The sequence below is a fragment of the Artemia sp. Qi Xiang Cuo genome, chromosome 14, assembly GCF_049724085.1.
Source record: "Artemia sp. Qi Xiang Cuo chromosome 14, ASM4972408v1, whole genome shotgun sequence".
In the NCBI taxonomy this organism is placed as follows: Eukaryota; Metazoa; Arthropoda; class Branchiopoda; order Anostraca; family Artemiidae; genus Artemia; species Artemia sp. Qi Xiang Cuo.
The window spans coordinates 8137554-8156905 of NC_142807.1; the positions used below are offsets into that span (position 1 = coordinate 8137554).

The 19352-nt window shown below is 34.3% G+C and overlaps 1 protein-coding gene across 1 annotated transcript in view; it reads right to left on the minus strand.

The window, feature by feature from the left end:
• Positions 1 to 19352, minus strand: part of LOC148944087 (transitional endoplasmic reticulum ATPase-like) — a 138152-nt gene that overhangs the window by 88056 nt on the left and 30744 nt on the right. The window contains exons 3-4 of the mRNA XM_089100497.1: positions 15404 to 15657; positions 10844 to 11016 (exon numbers count right to left, since the gene is read on the minus strand). Of these exons, the coding sequence (XP_088956623.1) occupies positions 10844 to 11016; positions 15404 to 15657 (427 nt within the window). The remainder of the gene's footprint in view (positions 1 to 10843; positions 11017 to 15403; positions 15658 to 19352) is intronic.

Genomic DNA, 19352 nt, shown 5'->3' on the forward strand with positions numbered 1-19352 from the left:
AGTTCCGATTTCACGCTGCATAGTCTATCACCTTTGAAGGAAAATAAGAGGTCTACCATTTTAAAGGAAAATCCCACCTATAAAGTAAAAAACCGAAGCTACAAGCTAATGCAACAAGAGCATGTTTTGGACTAAGATCCTGAGGCTTTCTAATTGAGTTTCGCTTTCTCGCTGCATAGTCTATCACCTTTGAAGGATAATAAGGGGTCTGCCATTTTTAAAGGAAAATCCCACCTATAAAGTAAACAAACCGAAGCTACAAGCTAATACAACAAGAGCATGCTTTGGACTAAGATCCTGAGGCTTTCTAATTGAGTTTCGCTTTCTCGCTGCATAGTCTATCACCTTTAAAGGAAAATAAGGGGTCTACCATTTTTTAAGGAAAATCACACCTATAAAGTAAAAACCGAAGCTACGAGCTAAGCAAGGGCATGCTTTAGACTAAGATCCTGAGGCTTTCTAATTGAGCCCCGAGTCCTGGCTACAAAATCTATCACCTTCAAACAAAAAATTCAAATATAAAACAAAATCGCAGCTACAGGCTAATACTAAAAGGATATTCCTGGGACTAAGACCCAGGGACATTCCAACCGAAACCTGATTGCCCGTTTTAGGGGTATAACACCTTTAAAGGCAAATTACAGTTCCAAAGTAAAAACTGGAGCTACGAGCTAATACAACAAGGGCATGCTTTGGACTAAGACCCTAGGGCTTTCTAACTGATTTCCCACTACTGGCTGGGGGGTCTATTGCCTTTAACAGAAAATGACGATTATAAAACAAAAACCGCAGCTACAGGCTAATACAACAAGAATGTTCTTGAGATTAAGACTATGGGACTTCCCAATAGTCCCCGAAGCCGCGCCGCGCCGACATAACGGCGGCGTATGTGTGATTTAGTATTGGCGACGGCGTGCCGCCAGGTGTGGCGAAATTTTTTTGGCAGGGTGCCACCTTTTTCGGACCGGTGGCGAATTTTCTAAATAAAAATAATAATAAAAATTCCACTTCACCAAGCGCGTTCAACCTCAACTTGATTTTAATAAGGATTTTTGAATGGTTGGATAAAAACATACAATAGCAATATGACAAAACAGGGATTTGTTCCGCCGTGCGGAAAGTGTTTTTGTTCACCGTCGATCAGACCAAGTAGAATTCTCATTTTTAGCCACTAGACCCAGGGAAACCTACGTTGTCTTTATGTTTAACATCGCATTGTTCCTATAAAATCCCTCGTTTAGTCATTTCCTTCTTGTTAATGATTTGGGCTAATGTGTGTATAACTTTCAAAGATTGAAGTTCAAACATCTCCTGTTCATCAAATACATACGCAAAGGAAGTGAAAAAAAAAACAAATAACAACATCAAGAAAACACTGTATACAAGTCAGATACCATGGCTTAACAACGCCAACAATTTTAAATCAGCGGTTACATCACTTCAGTTACAATTGATGTAACAAAAGTGAGATCAGATACTAGCATTGTGGGACCTTGAGGTCCCACAGAATGCCGCAAATGGGCTTCTTCTTTGTATCTGCTGAAATAAGTTGTTTTTATAAGGGAGAACAAACCTGCACCTTTCCCATAGGGCTCCTGCGCCCTACACTACAGGGGGAACTAAACTGAACTAAACTGCGCCTTTACCATCTTTTCTTATCAACACGGAATAACCCTCCAAAATTCTTTTCTGAAAGAGGTGGCCAAGTTATAACGTTTCAAGTCAAAGTTTAAGGCTACTTCAACTTCAGTGTGCTCTGCTCACTTTTCAAAAAAAAATGTAATTCATTTCTATAGATATATTTCTATACTAGCTCTAGCTCTTTTCCAGATTAATTGAAAAAAAATTTTCTACAAAATAAGTTTTTTAAAGAAAAGTAAAGAACTCCATTAAACAAAAATGAGCAATAATAAAATCAAATAATCTACCAAGCGGAAAACTATCACAAATCAGCATCGATAAAAAAAAATGAAACCCAAAACGAACCGAAATTACAATAAATAACCGAGTCAAACTCAAAATGAGCAGAAGTGAACATAAATTGGGCTCAAAACCCCTATGCCTTCCCAAAGCCAGAACATAATTTGCACTTAAATGAAAAACATAAAAATGTTTTTACTTTTATAACTTTAATAAATCAAATAATATTAATATTTTGATTACTAAATATCAGTATATGTATATTAAACTGACAATGCAGATTCATTTGTATTTTTTTCAGTAAAGTGCAAATTATGTTCTGGCCTTGGGAAGGTATAGGGGTTATGAGCCCAACTTATGTTCACTTCTGCTCGTTTTGAGTTTGACTCGGTCATTTATTGTAATTTCTGTTCGTTTTGGGTTTCATTTATTTATCGATGCTGCTTTATGGTAGTTTATCGCTTGGTAGATTATTTAATTTAATTTTTGTTCATTTTTTGTTTAATAGAGTTCTTTACTTTTCTTTTAAAAACTTATTTTGTGGAAACAGTTTTTTTTTAATTAATTCCTGTTCATTTTATATTGACATAGTCTTTTCAGGGGAAAAGAAAATAATACTTTGAATCTTTTCGTTTTTTTTTAAGAATTAATAGTTTGGCCTGCTATTTGTATGCTGGAAAAAAATTTTCAGCAATGTTTAACAACATAAACCCTTTTAAAAATATGGACACAAATAGATGTGTTTAATTTAGTTTCATACCTCCTCTAGTTGACCTGAAACGGAAAACTTGATACCATTCGCAAAAAAAAATCTGTTTACTTTCTATGATAGCTTGGATACACTTACACTATTTTGATTTGGTTAAATTTTAGGAGCAGAAGTAGCCCCGAAGTTTGAACATAATACCCTCAGTCATTCTTAGGATACTGCTGAGATGCCTTATTGGGAATTAGCATTAACACAGTACATTTTGATTTAATCTTAAGGCAACATTTACTTTTTAAGCATAAAGCAAATGGGAGGGTGGGCGTAGAAGGGGGATTAATTTCCCTCCAATCACTTTCGACTATAAAAAAGGACATCAGTCCTTTCTATTTTCAATCGAATGAGCCCTTTTCGAAGTTCCTACGACAGCTCCTTCGATACGAAGTGCCCTGGTCTAAACAATAACAACAACAACAACAAAAAATGATAAATTATACCCACATCAATCTTTACTATAAAAATATCAAACATTCCAATACCTTTTGACTATTAAAAAGGGCACTAGGCCTTTTGATTTCCAATCGAATGAGTCCTTTTTGGGTTTCTACGACAACGCTTTCTATAAACACCTTGCATGCCCATAAATTACAACCCTTACTCTAAGGGCTGTGAAGGTGGTTGTCATCCTCTAAGACCTAATTTGCAGAACTTTCAACTACTTTAAACAAAATGGTTATCTCAAAATTTTGATTGGATGTGTTTCGGGAAATGGCGGGTGAAGAAGGGCTTTTATTCGAATTCCAACTAATCCTAAATATCAGAGAGGGTCCAATTCATTCTAGTGTCGCTCTTAATGATCCCTTTTTGAGGAATATGTATAAGTATCTTTGTTATATATTACATTTCTATAAAGGAAAAAAATAATAAATAATATATTGTGTAATACTTGTTCAAATGCGCACCCAGGTCATAACTTAGAACCCTTGCCCTAAGGGTTGTGGGGGAGTAACCTCCTCAAAAACATATTTTCTCTCTGGAAATCAGTTATTCTGAACAAAATGGCTACCTTAAAACTTTTATTGGATGTGTTTCGGGAAATGGTGGGCGTGAACGGGGTGTTATCTGCCTTCCAACCACTTTCAACTATTAAAAAGGGCACTAGCTATTCCAATTTCCAATCGAATGAGCCCTTTTCGAAGTTTTTACGACAACTCCTTCGATACGAACTGTCCTGGTATGGAAAAAAATAATACATGGTGCCAACACTGTTCTTTACTTAGGCAGCGCGATTGCGCTGCCTATGATAACATCCTAAATTACCTTATGCTCTTTTACCTACCTCTTTTCATCCGAAAAATCAGAAAGAAAATGAACAGAATTTTTAAGTGCAAGGTAGAATTTTTGTTTCAAGAAAAATTTCTTCTTCTCCTTCCAACGAACCGATATACATGGCGAGCCCAAGATGACAGTATTTATCTTTAAGAAGCAGATTTGCCGGGATGACGATTGAAGTCCGGAGGATGATATCGATAAGCAAAAAAGAGCGAAAAAACGGCGGCGTATTAGTGACGCCGCCGCCGATAGAATCAGCGGCGGCGTCAGCGCGCTGATGCAAGCTCGACGGCGCGCCATCGTTTTTTTTTTTGGGCGGCGCGCCGCCGACTTTTCGGCGCGGCTTCGGGGTCTACTTCCCAGCCAAGCCCTGCTGGCTAGTTTTAGGGATCTACCACCTTCGAAGAAAAATTACAGTTAAAAAGAAGACTGAAGCTACGAGAAAAAACAACAAGGGCATGGTTTGGACTAAAAACTCGGGGCTTTCTAATTGAGTTCCGATTGCTGGCTGTTAGGTCTATGACCTTTAAAGAGAGATTACAATTCGAAAAAAGAAATCGAAGCTACAAGCTAATACAACAGGGAGGTTCTTTGGATTAAGGCTCTGGGGCTTTCTGATTGAGCCCTCATTGCTGGTTTAGGGGTATATCGCTTTTAAAATGAAATACAACGATAAAATAAAGAGCAAAGTACAATAATGCTTTCTAATTGAACCTTGATGACAGAAGATACAGCTCGAACTCCTCAGACTTGTTAACTTCTCTGATAAAGAAAGCAGAAATACATCAATCTTCCTATGGCTAGGCTAAGGGGAATGCCCTCCATTAATAGATGATGAGTTGCTCTAATACCAACCAATATTTAACAAGGAAAAAAAAACTAATAACTACATATTATTGTAGGATATATGCATAAACTAATGTCCAAGGAGGATTTCTGATATCCAAGGAAGTTAAGAAGCTTCTTTTTACCCTCTAAAATTCTTATTCTTAGATCCTTTTCTTAAATTCTTCATTATTATTCTCTAGAAAAAATAGCATCTTTATCGTATACTTGTTTCGTTAATATCCGTTTGGTAGTCTCAAAATTCTCAATCTCTTAAGCAAGTCACCTTTCTTTGAGTGACGCTGGCGCAGTCCCTAATAAAGACAAAGGGAAGATGTCTCAGAGTTTGGTTTCTATATTAAAACATTATGAATGGTCTAAGGAGTCCCATGAAGTTTTTTGCGCCACTGACGCAAAGGTTAGCGTCCTGTACTGTTTCAAAATCGTGGTTTTACGTGAAATGCATGTAAAGCCTATTCTAAACGTATAAGCCTATTAAGCCTCCGTATAAGATATTGATTTCTAAAATGAATGTTTTTAGTTTTGTTTCTTATTTGAATTACGAAGATGTGTTCTTAAGCAATACTTGACTTTCATCAGCCTTATTTCAAAATTCCGACATGAAAGGGTAGCTAATCTATTCAGTCAAAAAATAAAGTGCGAGAAGAAATTATGACTGAAGAGTTTATAATGTAGGTTGGACAGTTTTTATAATTTTGAATTCAGATTATAATGTTGGTTGGACAGTTTTTATAATTTTGAATTTAGATTTTAATGATGGTTGGACAGTTTTTCTAATTTTGAATTCAGATTACAATGTTGGTTGGACAGTTTTCATAATTTTGAATTCAGATTATAATGTTGTTTGGACAGTTGTTATAATTTTGCCTTCAGATTATAAAGTTGGTTGGACAGTTTTTATAATTTTGAATTCAGATTATAATGTTGGTTGGACAGTTGTTATAATTTTGAAGTTGCTTCTAATACCAATTTGCTTCTAATACCCGAAAACTGCGATTTCTTAAGATTTAGTGCGATAATTTGGTAAGATTTAGTAAAATAAAGTGTGAGAAGAAATTATGATTGTAGAGTTTATAATGTAGGTTGGACAGTTGTTATCATTTTGAAGTTGCTTCTAATACCAATTTGCTTCTAATACCCGAAAAAATGCGATTTCTTAAAATTTAGTGCGATAATTTGGTAAGATTTAGTAAAATAAAGTGTAAGAAGAAATTATGATTGTAGAATTTATAATGTTGGTTGGACAGTTGTTATAATTTTCAAGTTGCTTCTAATACCAATTTGCTTCTAATACCCGAAAACTGCGATTTCTTAAGATTTAGTGCGATAATTTGGTAAGATTTAGTAAAATAAAGTGTGAGAAGAAATTATGATTGTAGAGTTTATAATGTAGGTTGGACAGTTGTTATCATTTTGAAGTTGCTTCTAATACCAATTTGCTTCTAATACCCGAAAAAATGCGATTTCTTAAAATTTAGTGCGATAATTTGGTAAGATTTAGTAAAATAAAGTGTAAGAAGAAATTATGATTGTAGAATTTATAATGTTGGTTGGACAGTTGTTATAATTTTGAAGTTGCTTCTAATACCAAGTTGCTTCTAATACCCGAAAACTGCGATTTCTTAAGATTTAGTGCGATAATTTGGTAAGATTTAGTAAAATAAAATGTGAGAAGAAATTATGGTTGAAGAGTTTATAATCTTGGTTGGACAGTTTTTATAATTTTGAATGCAGTTTATAATGTTGGTTGGACAGTTGTTATAATTTTGAAGTTGCTTCTCCTTAGTCATTTTACCTCTTTAGACTTTGTCGCCCTCTTTCTGCCTCAACAAATATCCTCACCCTCTTTTAATTTTTTTTTATTCTAACCATTTATTAGGTAAAGTTTATCTTACAAATTCTTTGACACACTATTTTTGTATGCTATATTTTATTAATTTATACTTCAATATTGATCGTCTTATGTGTTTGACACCTTGATGTGCCTCGACACATTACATATTTATTAAGTTTTAGAGTTTTCTGTTGTCTCCGTTTTATGCTTAATGTTCGGATCAAACTCGGCTCTCTTAGAACTTGTGATAGTCTTCCAAAAATATTTATTGTCGTCATTTTTTTTGTATTAATTTCACAGTAATTTTTTTATTTTTTACTCTTTTTTAATTTACCTTTTCTGTGAACTTCATCCCTAATGATACCTTTTGTCGAATGAAAGATCTTAAGCCGAACTGGCCAGCCATGACAAAAAACCAACAAAGAGAAAAATCTCTAAAAAAAAAAACAAATAAACGAGACTGTGGCCAGTGGAGAGAAAAGAAAACAACAAAAACAAAACGTCGCGGATATTTTGCCTGTATACAAACAAGGCGTCTTCAGCACGAAAGAAACACAAGAAGAACAAGATAAAAAAAAAAAAAAAAAAAAACAACATAAAACTAAAAACCAATAAAACCACCACCAAAAAAAAAAAAAAAAAAAAAAAAAATGAAAAATTGCCCAAAAAAGAACAACTTTGGGAAAAGAAGCTAAAAAATAGTTAATTAATTTTGGACCCCAGAGTAACGGAGGAAAAAAAAAAAAAATGTAAATTAATTTAATTATTCAGATGCGAAATAATCCTTTTGTAAGCTATTACTGAAGCAAATCGTTTTGGTCTAGCCCCTTTTTGTAAATTAAAGTAATTTACAGTTTTTTATTTTTCCTCAGTTACTCTGGTGTCCTCACTGAAGTAACTCTATATTGCATCTTTTCCCTACGTGGATCAGTTTGCACCGATTGTACATTTTTTTTTTTTTTTTTTTTTTTTATCTTGTTCTTCATGTGTGTCTTTCGTGCTGAAGACGCCTTGTTTGTACACAGGCGAAATATCCGCGTTTTTTTGTTTCTGTTGTTATCTTTTCTCTCCACTGGCCACAGTCTCGTTTTTTTTTTTTTTTTAGAGATTTTTCTCTTTGTTGGTTTTTTGTCATGGCTGGCCAGTTCGGCTTAAGATCTTTCATTCGTCAATTGTACGGGCAACAATTAGCCGCTTCTGTCAATTATTATTTGTCTTTAGTTAAAAAACATGCAAATCTATTAAATCAACAAATTTTCTTAAAAAATTGCAAGAAGGAATCACTGATTCTGAAATCTTTTAAAATATGTACCCATTTTGGAACTGAAAATGAAACAAAATTAAAAAATAAATTAAGCATAATAGCGTTAAATCACTTAATTTATGAACAAAAGCAGACACGTTTTAAAATGTCTAAGGACTTAGAGTATGTTGAAAACCTTTTAAGAAATAAACATACGTCTGACATTTTTATAAAAATTAAGGATCTGGCCATTAGATATTTTTGCCATGATTTTCATTTGTCCAAGGTTCGTTTGGTTGACAAGTTTAATAAACTTTTGTTTGAGAATTTCCAAGATTCAGATGTTTTTATCCTCGTCATTGTCTGGGTCCATCAATTAAGAATTTGTCTTCTAAGCCGCTTAATATTCAACAGGAAGCCGTTTTGTCGAAGGGTTCTAAGTTCTGTTTTCCAACACCAGTCTCCTATTCAAAAATAATTTCAAAGGTGGAGTCAGGAATTATGGCTTCTATAGATAAGGTTGATACTCCTCAAGAACTCAGAGCTGAGATCGTAAGAAATCTAAACACCTTTAATATGAAATTCATTGGTAAAGACATTTCACAAAAAATGACATTAAAATCCTTTCTGATTTGAAAAAGGATAAATTCCTTACTATCACCAGAGCCGATAAGGGAAACACGATCGTAATTATGAACACTGAAGATTATAATAATCATATGAAATCCATTATTTCGGACACTATTACATACAAAAAACCTTGATTTTGATCCTACAGATAAATATGTAAAATCAACAAGAAAGGAATTAGAGTAAATGAAAAATAATTTTCACATTACCCCACAGTTTTATAACAAATATTATACTAGGGGTTGTTCGTCACACTAGATCTATGGTCTACCTAAGATTCATAAGACTGGATCCCCCCTCCGTCCCATTGTGTCAACTTTTCTGTCACCTTTTTCAAAATTAGGAAAATGGTTGTCGGTAGCTTTGCGTCCACTTTTGGGGACACAAAAATCATATTTAAACAATTTGACTGATCTTACTAATAAATTGTGAAATTTCAAGCTTGAGAAAAGTTCAATTCTTTGCAGTTTTGATGTTGTGTCCATGTATTCAAATTGTTATTTAAAAAGATGCGAGGATATTTTAAAAAGTAAATTAGAAAAACACTTTGATTTAATACAGGATGTGACGCTAGCCAGTTTGGATATTGATGTCATTATGAGACTAATTATTCTGGTAAATGAATTTTCTTTTTATTTCTGTTTTCGAGGGGTTTCATGGACAAATTTTTTGGGTTACCTATGGGGGCTTCTCTTTCTCCTTTATTGGCAAATCTATTCATAGATGTCATTGAAACCTCCGCTATAAACAGATCTAGAATCTCCTCTTGCTTCTGGGGTAGGTTCATGGATGATGGGGTGTGCGTTTGGAAACATGGATTGGACTCCTTAGACCTATTTTGTAAGCATCTAAATAGTTTTGATAATAATATTAAATTTACAGTTGAGTTTGAGGAAAATAATAAATTACCTTTTCTGGATATTTTATTAATTAAAAGGGATCTCCATTTACTTTTCTAGATTTACAGAAAACCAACACACAATGATAGGTATTTAAATTTTCATTCTTGCCACCCTATGTCGGTGAAAAGGGGGTTGTAATTTCACTAGTGCATAGAGCCTTTAGAATTTGTTCCCATGATTTTATGTATTCTGAGTTGTTATACTTGATGGATATTTTGTTTTGTAATAGTTATCCAATTAAGTTCATTGATAAAATAATTGAAAATAGAAGGGTTAAACATAATAGTAGGGTTATTGAGGTTTCTCAGTCTTTGGATTTAGTTGTATCAAAAAGCTTCATTTCATTACCATATGTACCTGGTTTGGGTGAGAAACTTTTACGGGTTTTCGTAAATTTGGTATTGATACATGTTTCCAATCGCTGAGGCCAATGGGTAGTTTTTTTAGTTCTGGTAAGGATTTAACTCAGGGAAATTTAGTAAGTGGGGTGTATAAAATTCCGTGTTCTTGTGGGAAGTTCTATATTGGTAGGACTCACCAACAATTTGTTGAAAGGTTTATTGAACACCGAAACTCAATAGAAAAAACCCTACAATTAAGCAAGCCACCAGAAACTTTCTTTTCAGCTTTAGCAGAGCATATTTGGCTTCAACCAGATCATTTTGTAAAATTTGATGAAGCCTTGGCTATTTCTAATGATAAGGGATACACCCAATGGGCCAGGGAAGCCATAGAAATTAAAAAAAATATGTTTGCTAACCTTTCCATAAATAGGGACACGGGTAATTTAAATATTGACCCAATTTATGATAACCTTCTAAAGAGTGAATCAACAGTCAATAAGGGAGTAAAAATTTTAAATAATCACCAGGGGACTATTTTACCTGCTAGACCAAAACGATTTGCTTCAGTAATAGCTAACAAAAGGATTATTTCGCATCTGAATAATTAAAGTAATTTACAGTTTTTTATATTTTTCCTCAGTTACTCTGGTGTCCTCACTGAAGTAACTCTATATTAGCATCTTTTCCCTACGTGGATTAGTTAGCGCCGATTGTACATTTTTTTTTTTTATTTGTTTTTTTTTTTTTGTTTTTTTTTTTTTGGTGGTGTTGGTTTTACTGGGCTTTAGTTTTATCTTGTTTTTTTTTTATCTTGTTCCTCTTGTTTGTATTTCGTGCTGAAGACGCCTTGTTTGTATACATGTGAAATATCCGCGTTGGTTTGTTTTTGTTGTTTTCTTTTCTCTCCACTGGCCACAGTCTCGTTTGTTTGTTTTTTGTTTTTTTTTTAGAGATTTTTCTCTTTGTTGGTTTTTTGATACCTTTTGTGACCCAACAATATTTTCGCCCCATGGGTGTCTCAAATCCCACACATGCGCACAAAAGCAATAAAACAGTTGAAGCTATAAAGAGCAAACCTAGCCTCACCTTCACAGTGGATTAGCGTATCTGGAGCAACAATGCAATAGGGACTTGGGTCGCTGTCTACTACTTTAAATTCAACTGCCCTCATTCCTCCTCTTACTATGAAAATATCATCTTTCATAACTGGTCTGTAGGCTTCCAAAAAATAAGGCTTAAGGTAGACGTCAAAAAGCGAGCTGTGAAAGAATAAATGCTGCATCAAGGAATGGTGTAAAAGCTACAAAAGGAAAACATAATGTTGAATTGCAAGTTAATTACATTCTTAGACCAATACTGTAAAGGAAGTCAATGTCAGGAGTAACTCAATAGATGTGGTTGAAGACTATACTTATCTGGGATCGACATTATCGAAGGACTGTTCGATCCCAAAGGAGCTTATTTCCCGAATAGCGAAAGCGTCAGCAGCTACTGGGAGGCTGAATAGCATTTGATAAAAATCCAATATAAGCCGCCAATGCGTATTCACAACGCTTCAGTCAGAATCGTGCTGCTGTATTGAGCAGAAACGTGACCAGTCACAAAATCTGTCCTTTACACCGTCGATGTCGCTCAAACCAAACACCTTCGAAAAATCAAGGGTCTTTACTGGACTGACTTTGTTACCAACCAGACCCTCCTATCACGCATTTCATAAACTCCTTTCTCGACACAGTTTGCCCAGCGCACTGTTCACTGGCACAGCCTCCTCCTTCGTCTGCCTCATGAAGCCCCAACAAGGGTTATGTTTGACTTCGACCCCACCCTGCAAAGATGGAAACGCCCCAAAGGACCCCCCTCCACTAGGTGGAAAGACAAAGCCGATGAACTCCTTGCCTAAGCCCATATCCTAGTGGAAGATGCCACGAGCCTGACAAGCAATAGGTCAATCTGAAGTCAGGTCTTAACCTGGTCTCATTGCTTTCCACGCCGTCCTGGCAAGAGCCGTAAGTAAGTAAATAAGTTAGAACCAACTTTGCGAAAGAGCCAACATCTGAGAATTTATAGCCCTTCAACTACTATGGACACTAAAAACGAAATACGGTTCTTTAAGTTCGTTGAGTGGAAACTTACGCAACCATATACGTCTTTTAAAATTTGGAAAATCCCGGGAAATTTTTGCATCCAATTTTAATACAAAAGCCGCTCGATGGAGGTATGCAGTTTTAATACTTAGCGGGTGTCAATTTTAAAAATAAAGAACGTGTGTGAGAAATTGACAGAAAATGGGCGAAAAATGTTTATTATTAAACTTCTTCAAGATTAAACGCTTCAAATTATTAATCAATTGACTTATCTACAGGAAAATATTCTCACTAAGACCAATTAGGCTTTCCTATTTTGTTGTATTTAGCCCTTTAATTGACTGTTGACATATCAATAGGATCCTTTTTTATCTGGTTCAAAAAATATCAAATTTTATCACATTAAGGAATGCAAAAATATTACTTAATGTTGATGCAAATACACAAGTTTCTCTGCTTTGGAAATGTTCGCTTCAAAGGGTTAGTTTTTTTCCACTGCTGATGATTTGGCAGGTGTCCTTGCTGAAACATCTGCTTTTGCCTTTTCGCTTCGTTTTTTTCTCTGGCTAGGAATCACCCTCTTTTTCCTGGTTTTGTTTTTAATTACATTTTTGTATCCCCATTTTTTGTCAAACGTTAATTTTGACATATCCCCACTAACCTTTATTTGTTAGATGGCAAACGGTTGTACTGCCCTACTAATTATTGAAATACTCGACTATAAGCAGGTAAATTGGGCTGTACAATCTTTCAGTTCGGCTTTTTTTTGTAAACAGGAAAAGTTTCAGGTTGTTTCATTTTACGGTTCACTATAGCAATAAGGAGAAATTTTGCCAAATGAAAAAATCTTAATAATTGTGTTATAATAAAAAGAAAAATCGTAGAAAATTGCGGTTTGCAGGTATGAATAGACAAAGATGGATCAGGAGACAAAAAATGTTTTCATTTTAATGTCCTTAGTACAGTAAGACTGGAAAGGACCCTTTCACAAATTTCTCCTTTTTCTAATTGGTTAGAATTCAGATAAGCTGTCTCATTTTGATGGTGGTGGTAGACCTTGGAATTGGGGGAGCCAGAGGAAATATATCCAAAACATATTTTTAAGGCTTCACATGCTACAAAATCATTTGGTGGAAACCCCAAATATTTTTCATAATGTGAGAAGATGCGTATATGCACTTTCGTACTGAATCATTGAAATCATAAAAAATAAATAAATAACTGATCCAACTAAATGCCAATGAAATTGAATTGACATCAACACTTCAAAAAGTGAAGCTAATCAATTTGGCTTCTGAGCCACTTTGTTTATATTTATTCTGTAAAGCTTGAGCAAGACTGTGGTTTTATAAAACAAAAAAAAATCTAAGAGAGCATCATAACCATAGTATTAACAAAATTCATTTCGAATATCACAAATCACGGCTCTATACAATTCGACAAAAAGTAAAAAATAAATATGTCACTCTCAAATTAATTCCAAAAAGGCTTCTGATTTTACGGAAACCCAAAGCATTTCTTTTTTAAACTCAATATACAGCCTATGATCTATATTTTTTTTTTTATTAACCCGTATGAGCATACAATATACAATATCTAATCAAAGAGTGAATATTTCAGAATGTGGGTGGGTATATTAAACTGAAAGCTATATTAAAAATGTAATTTAAAAAATATCTTAAATGTAATAAAGATGTACAGTAAAAAAAGACATTGCAAAGAGTTCCATTTACCAAACGATAAATGCACTTTTCACAGAAGGGGAATAGATGGTTTGCCAGAGGCCCCTCCCCATCAAGAAACTAAAATATAATGTCGCAAAATACAGTTATTGTATTATAAACCGAGTTATGGATATGGTATTATTTATAAAATATTTTGGCAATATGAAAATTTATGTATTATGTGAAGATGTAATAATTTTTATCTGCCTGAGCAGTATTACTCATAATGAGCGAGTAGAAAAAATATGGCGAAATTGATCAATATGTTCACGGCGTATGAAATAGCCGGAAAGAGGTGACATTCTTTCGCCCCTGCTTTCCCGAAATCTGTTTTTTTTTTCCAGGGATGTAGAGCTGGCAAGGACTGAATCCCCACGATTTCAATCCAGTGCATTGCTTTTCACATGCAGAAACTTAATTAAAACGTTTAACTGTTTTTTTTTTTCATTAATTTATCACCGAAATATTTTTTTATTATAGACGTTTTTGCCATGAAGAAATTTATCCCTGGGCTTCAGTCTTGGCTCGCGAAGACCCTGTCTACTGAACAACCATTTCATAATGAGCAATAAAAAATAGTGTTTCCCTCCTAGGTCTTAAAGAAAATCTCAAATTGGTCTTATTTTTTGGTATTTTTACTTTACGGATGTCGAACGAAAAGACCTTGATCTTTTTGTATAATTATTCTTTTAATTATTTAAAAGAATTATAAAGTTTTTAAAAAATTAATTAAAGAATAAAATAATATTATTAATTATTAAAAGAATATCTAATTATAATTATTTTTTTCTAATTATAGGATAGTCTACTAACTTCTTCTAGCCCAACGACAATGAGAATAAAATCTAATTTTTTGAACAGCTTGCGTAAAAACCTACACAAACATGCGCTTATTCAAAACTAGAAAAAAAAATACATTTTTAATAAAAAAGATCTCCATGTGCAGCTTTTGGTAGTAGTGGGCGCCAAACTTTTAGAAAGGAAACATAAGTGAAGATTGTATTGTGTTTGTGACTCAACAGAATGCTGATGTTTGAATTTTTACGGACCAAAAGTGTTACCAAATTATCTTCACGACTCTACGTGGCAACACTGCCCCTGGGACAATCTTTAGTGTATTCTTACCCGAAAACTGCGATTTCGTTAGATTTTTCTTTTGGTTGTTTTAAAATTGTGAAGTTTTTAGGGCAGTGTTGTCACGTAAAGTCGTTAAGATAATTTGGTAACGCCTTTTCTTAGTAAAAACTTACGAAACCAAAAGAAAAATCTTACGAAATAGCAGTTTTCGGGTAAGAATACACTAAAGTTAGTCCCAGAGGCAAAGAATCGTTTTGATTTTGATGTTCCTAGTGACAGTAAAATGCTCAGGCTCATAGTTACTAAGCCTTACAGAAATAAGATGAGACAATAAACAAATGTGCTTGGAATACTCACCCTGTAAGTCCTTCAACAGTGCTATCTTCATCATTTAAGAGAACTGTGGTACTGCCCTGGACTCTGGGACTAAGTTTAGTGTATTCTTACCCGAAACTGCGACTTCGTAAGATTTTTCTTTTGGTTGTTTTAAAATTGTGAAGTTTTTAGGGCAGTATTGTCAGGTAAAGTCGTTAAGATAATTTGGTAACGCCTTTTGTCAGGAAAAACTTACGAAACCAAAAGAAAAATCTTACGAAGTCACAGCTTTCAGGTTGGAATACACTAAAGATAGTCCCAGAGGCAAAGAATCGTTTTGATTTTGATGTCCCTGTTACTTTAGACAGTCAAATGCTCAGGCTCATAGTTACTAAGCCTTATAGAAATAAGAGGAGACAATAAATATATTTGCTTGGAATACTCACCCTGTCAGTCCTTCAACAGTGTCATCTATAGGAAGGACATGAATTCTTTTGCCATATTTGACCTCAGGGCAGGCCTGAACTGATATCACATCTCCAAGTCGAACCCGAAGATTATTTCTGATCACTCGATTCATGCGGATCTTTTCGTTTGACATTGTGTCATCCGATAGCACAATACAAATGGTTTCCTTTCTTTTCTTTCCTTTGACTAGAACTGTGTCCCCTTTGAATAGATTTAGCTCATCCATTTTAGCCTAAAAAACAAACATGACAAAATTAAGTTATGCGCCACCGTTAACATTTTTTTCTATTCTAATGCCAAATCATATCATCTTTTTTTTTGAACAGATGCCCATTGCAATACCTTTGAAGAAAGGCTAGTCTCCAACAACCAAGACAAGTCAGAAGCAGCGGTACCAAATCGCGAAAATTCAGGGGAGGGGTATTTTTCAATTTTTTAAACGAAGATAAAAAAAAAGAAGCTATTTTTCGAAATCGAAATCTGAGTGTTTCAGTTTCTCTGACTTTCAAAAATCAAAATGGAAAAAAGTTATTTTGCAAACATATGAGGGGCAACTGCCCCCAGATCCTCGATTGGTACCCCAGGTCAAAAGGACTCATCTCAACTTCGAGTATATCAACAAACACGTATGTTTTTGTTTTTAACATATGTCAGTATGTTAAAAACATACTAATTTTGCATTATAGCCCCCCCCCCCCCGAATCCTAGCAAAACGAGGAGGGAAGCATTGTTCCCTTCAAGGTTATTAAGTATAATTATTACTTGACTAACAAAATGATCTACATCGCTTTGGATTTTTTTAGATGCGCCTAAACCACAACCTTTAACAAAAATTGAGTACTCACTAGTATGAGTGAACCACTTGGCCAGCGTACATCATAGACTGCATGTGCGAGCACATCATCGATAAGCAACATCAGTTTAACGACCAACCCGAGAGGTAAACACTTTTCCGAGGAGATGGTAAATTATGCACATTGCTACAATTAAAGCATGTAACCAAATAGGTTACATTTCCCTTTTGGAACTAAGAATCTTACAAATAAACGATCGCATTTATACGCCAGCCAGGGAACTATAACAACCAGGGAACTAAAAAAAATAGCTTAAATTTTATTTAAGATATAATTTAAATGATTAATATTTAAACAGAGCTAAAATCATACCTACTAAGAAAAATATCCTTAATTATTTTCTTAAACCAAGAAATATTTTTAATATTTTTATATTCTGATCAAGATGACTGCAACTTCTGATCTCCCTATGAAGCAAGGCCACCAATTCACGAAAATCTTAGGGAGGGGCAAGGATCTTTCTTCATTTTAAAAATAAAGATACGGTACAAAAAATTATATTTCAAAATTTAGGGGGGGGGGGCAGTTTTTTTTCATTTAAAATACTGGAAAAGGTACTTTCAAAATCTAGGAGGGCAATGGCCCCCTCCCCCCGCCTATTTGGCACCACATCTATGAAAGGTAACAGTTTGTAACAGTATTAGTGAAATTGTCTATGATCAAGTACGGCATGAGATCAGCTGTCCAGTGATGTAAGCTTTTCTAGGTAGACAACAAAAATCAATTGCTTATCAGAGATGACACACAGTTCCAGTCTATTTTTTTTGTGAGGTGTCAGGTTACTTCTTGTGAGCGTTTTCTCCCCAAAACTGTACTTGAAGCTGCAAAATAACTTACAGGATCCTCAGTGACTTTAGGGACACGTCCCTGTTTCCGCACTCTCTAGATGGCTGTCAAATGGCTCACCAAAGTCGTGTTTCTCTGAGTCAATGGCTATCTTATTTCTACAATTTAAGCCGAGGGTAAGGGCCTCCCTTACTCTAGTCTATGAGTCATATGTGTAAAAATGTTCTCTCCAAAATCAATCAAGGCCATTTTTGAAACAATTTAAGGTTTCAGATTTCATAACCATTCCTGAGAGAGAGTTCCCGTTAGTCACTGCTCGGACACTCCAAAAAACGGCCCTTGATCTATTTACTGTTACGGGTCTGAATGTTTTTTCTTGGTGTTCTCTTGTGGTCTTTATTTTTCAAGGGTGAAAATACTTCTGGAAAGACAGTTCCTCCAGATTGTGCTTTTTTTGTAGAGCTGTATCTGGTCTCCTTTAATTCGTCTATATTTCAAAGTGGGTATGTTCAATTTGAACAGTCGTTCTTCATAGCTTAAGTCTTTCAAACCAGGAAGAAGTTTGGTGGCACATCAAAACCTTCAAGTATTCATGTGGGAGTTCATCAGACTCACCTCTATGGGGGAAAATGTTAAATAGCAGTAGAGCTTTGTTTGAGGAACCCCCCCCCCCATTTCCTACTTTCAAAGCAAGATAAAAAAAAGAAGAGATATCTTTAAGACATACAAAAACATTCTTGCTGCTAAAAATGTTCCAACTCTAGCTCAAAGGTCTAAACTAAAAATCATTTTCTCTCTTCTAAACAGAAATCATTTCTCTTCTTCTAGAAAGCATTTCTCTCTTCTAATCATTCTTCTTCTTCAAAAAATTTTCTCTTCTTCTCCTAATATGAATTTTAAACTAGAAATCATTTTCTCTTCTTCTAAACAGAAATCATTTCTCCTCTTATAATCATTTCTTCTTCTTCTAAACATTTTCTCTTCTTCTTCTAAAATGATTTCTAAACTAAAAATCATTTTCTCTTCTTCTAAACAGAAAGAATGTCTCCTCTTATAATCATTTCTTCTTCTTCTAAACATTTTCTCTTTTTCTTCTAAAATGATTTCTAAACTAGAAATCATTTTCTCTTCTTCTACACTAGAAATCATTTCTCTTCTTATAATCATTTCTTCTTCTTCTAAACATTTTCTCTTCTTCTTCTAAAATGATTTCTAAACTAGAAATCATTTTCTCTTCTTCTAAACAAATTTGCCAAGTGAAGTGAAAAACCGTCCAAACTAGCTAGTAAGATGAGCTCTAATTAATCTGAACGAACGACCTCGAATGAGTTCTTTTATCAGTAGTTTAATTAAATAAAGAATCTTAATGAAAAACTAATTAGATACCAATAAAATAATTATTTCTCAATAGAAATATTGAGTTGTTGTTTTTTTTTACTTGTTTTTATTATCTTATTATCAAATTTTTTCTTAAATTTGTTAGATTTAAAACATATACGAGAAGTTAATCGTTCCATATTACATTTTCAAATACAAAATCTTAACAAATAGGGTAAGACACCCAGTAGTCGGCCACCTGCCTATTCTTGGACAGAACGTAACTAACAGGGAACCTACCTCTAGGCTAATGTGCTTAGAAAGTTTTTATACATAGCTGGTTCCCCTGTTAGTTAACTAACAGGATATGTAGGGAAAATACTGTTTTCATCTTCTTTGTTATAATTTCTTAGATCACACTGCCTTTCCATTAGCCATTGAAGTGAAATTTAAATATAAAATAACAGGGAAAACTTGTATATCTAACTGTGTAACTAACAGGTTCCCTGTTAGTTACATTCTGTCCGAGAATAGGCAGGTGGCCAACTACTGGGTGTCTTACCCTATGTCTACGAAAAATATCTGCTGATTTTACCCCTTCGTTCAGCTCTGGATGAATGAGGGGGCCCCCTCATTCTCATCTGGCGTTCTGGAATATAACAAATTCCTTTTATAAGTTCTGAAAGGTCAAAGTTTACAATTAGGTACCAAATACCATTAATTTCAAACAAATATAAGCTGAATAACAAAACTGATTGATTCTTCCCAAAAATCTCAGCTGAATTTAAAGAAGGAAATGTTAAATACAATATTAGGTAATGTTCAATATTTTTAAAATCATTAATTCAGTGACCAAAGGATTATAATTTGAATAAGCATTGCAACTTGAGTGAGAATTACCTCGGGACTGTAGATTTTCTTACTGATATTTTCATGGCAGTGACCTATATGATCAAGATCAAGGTCAAGA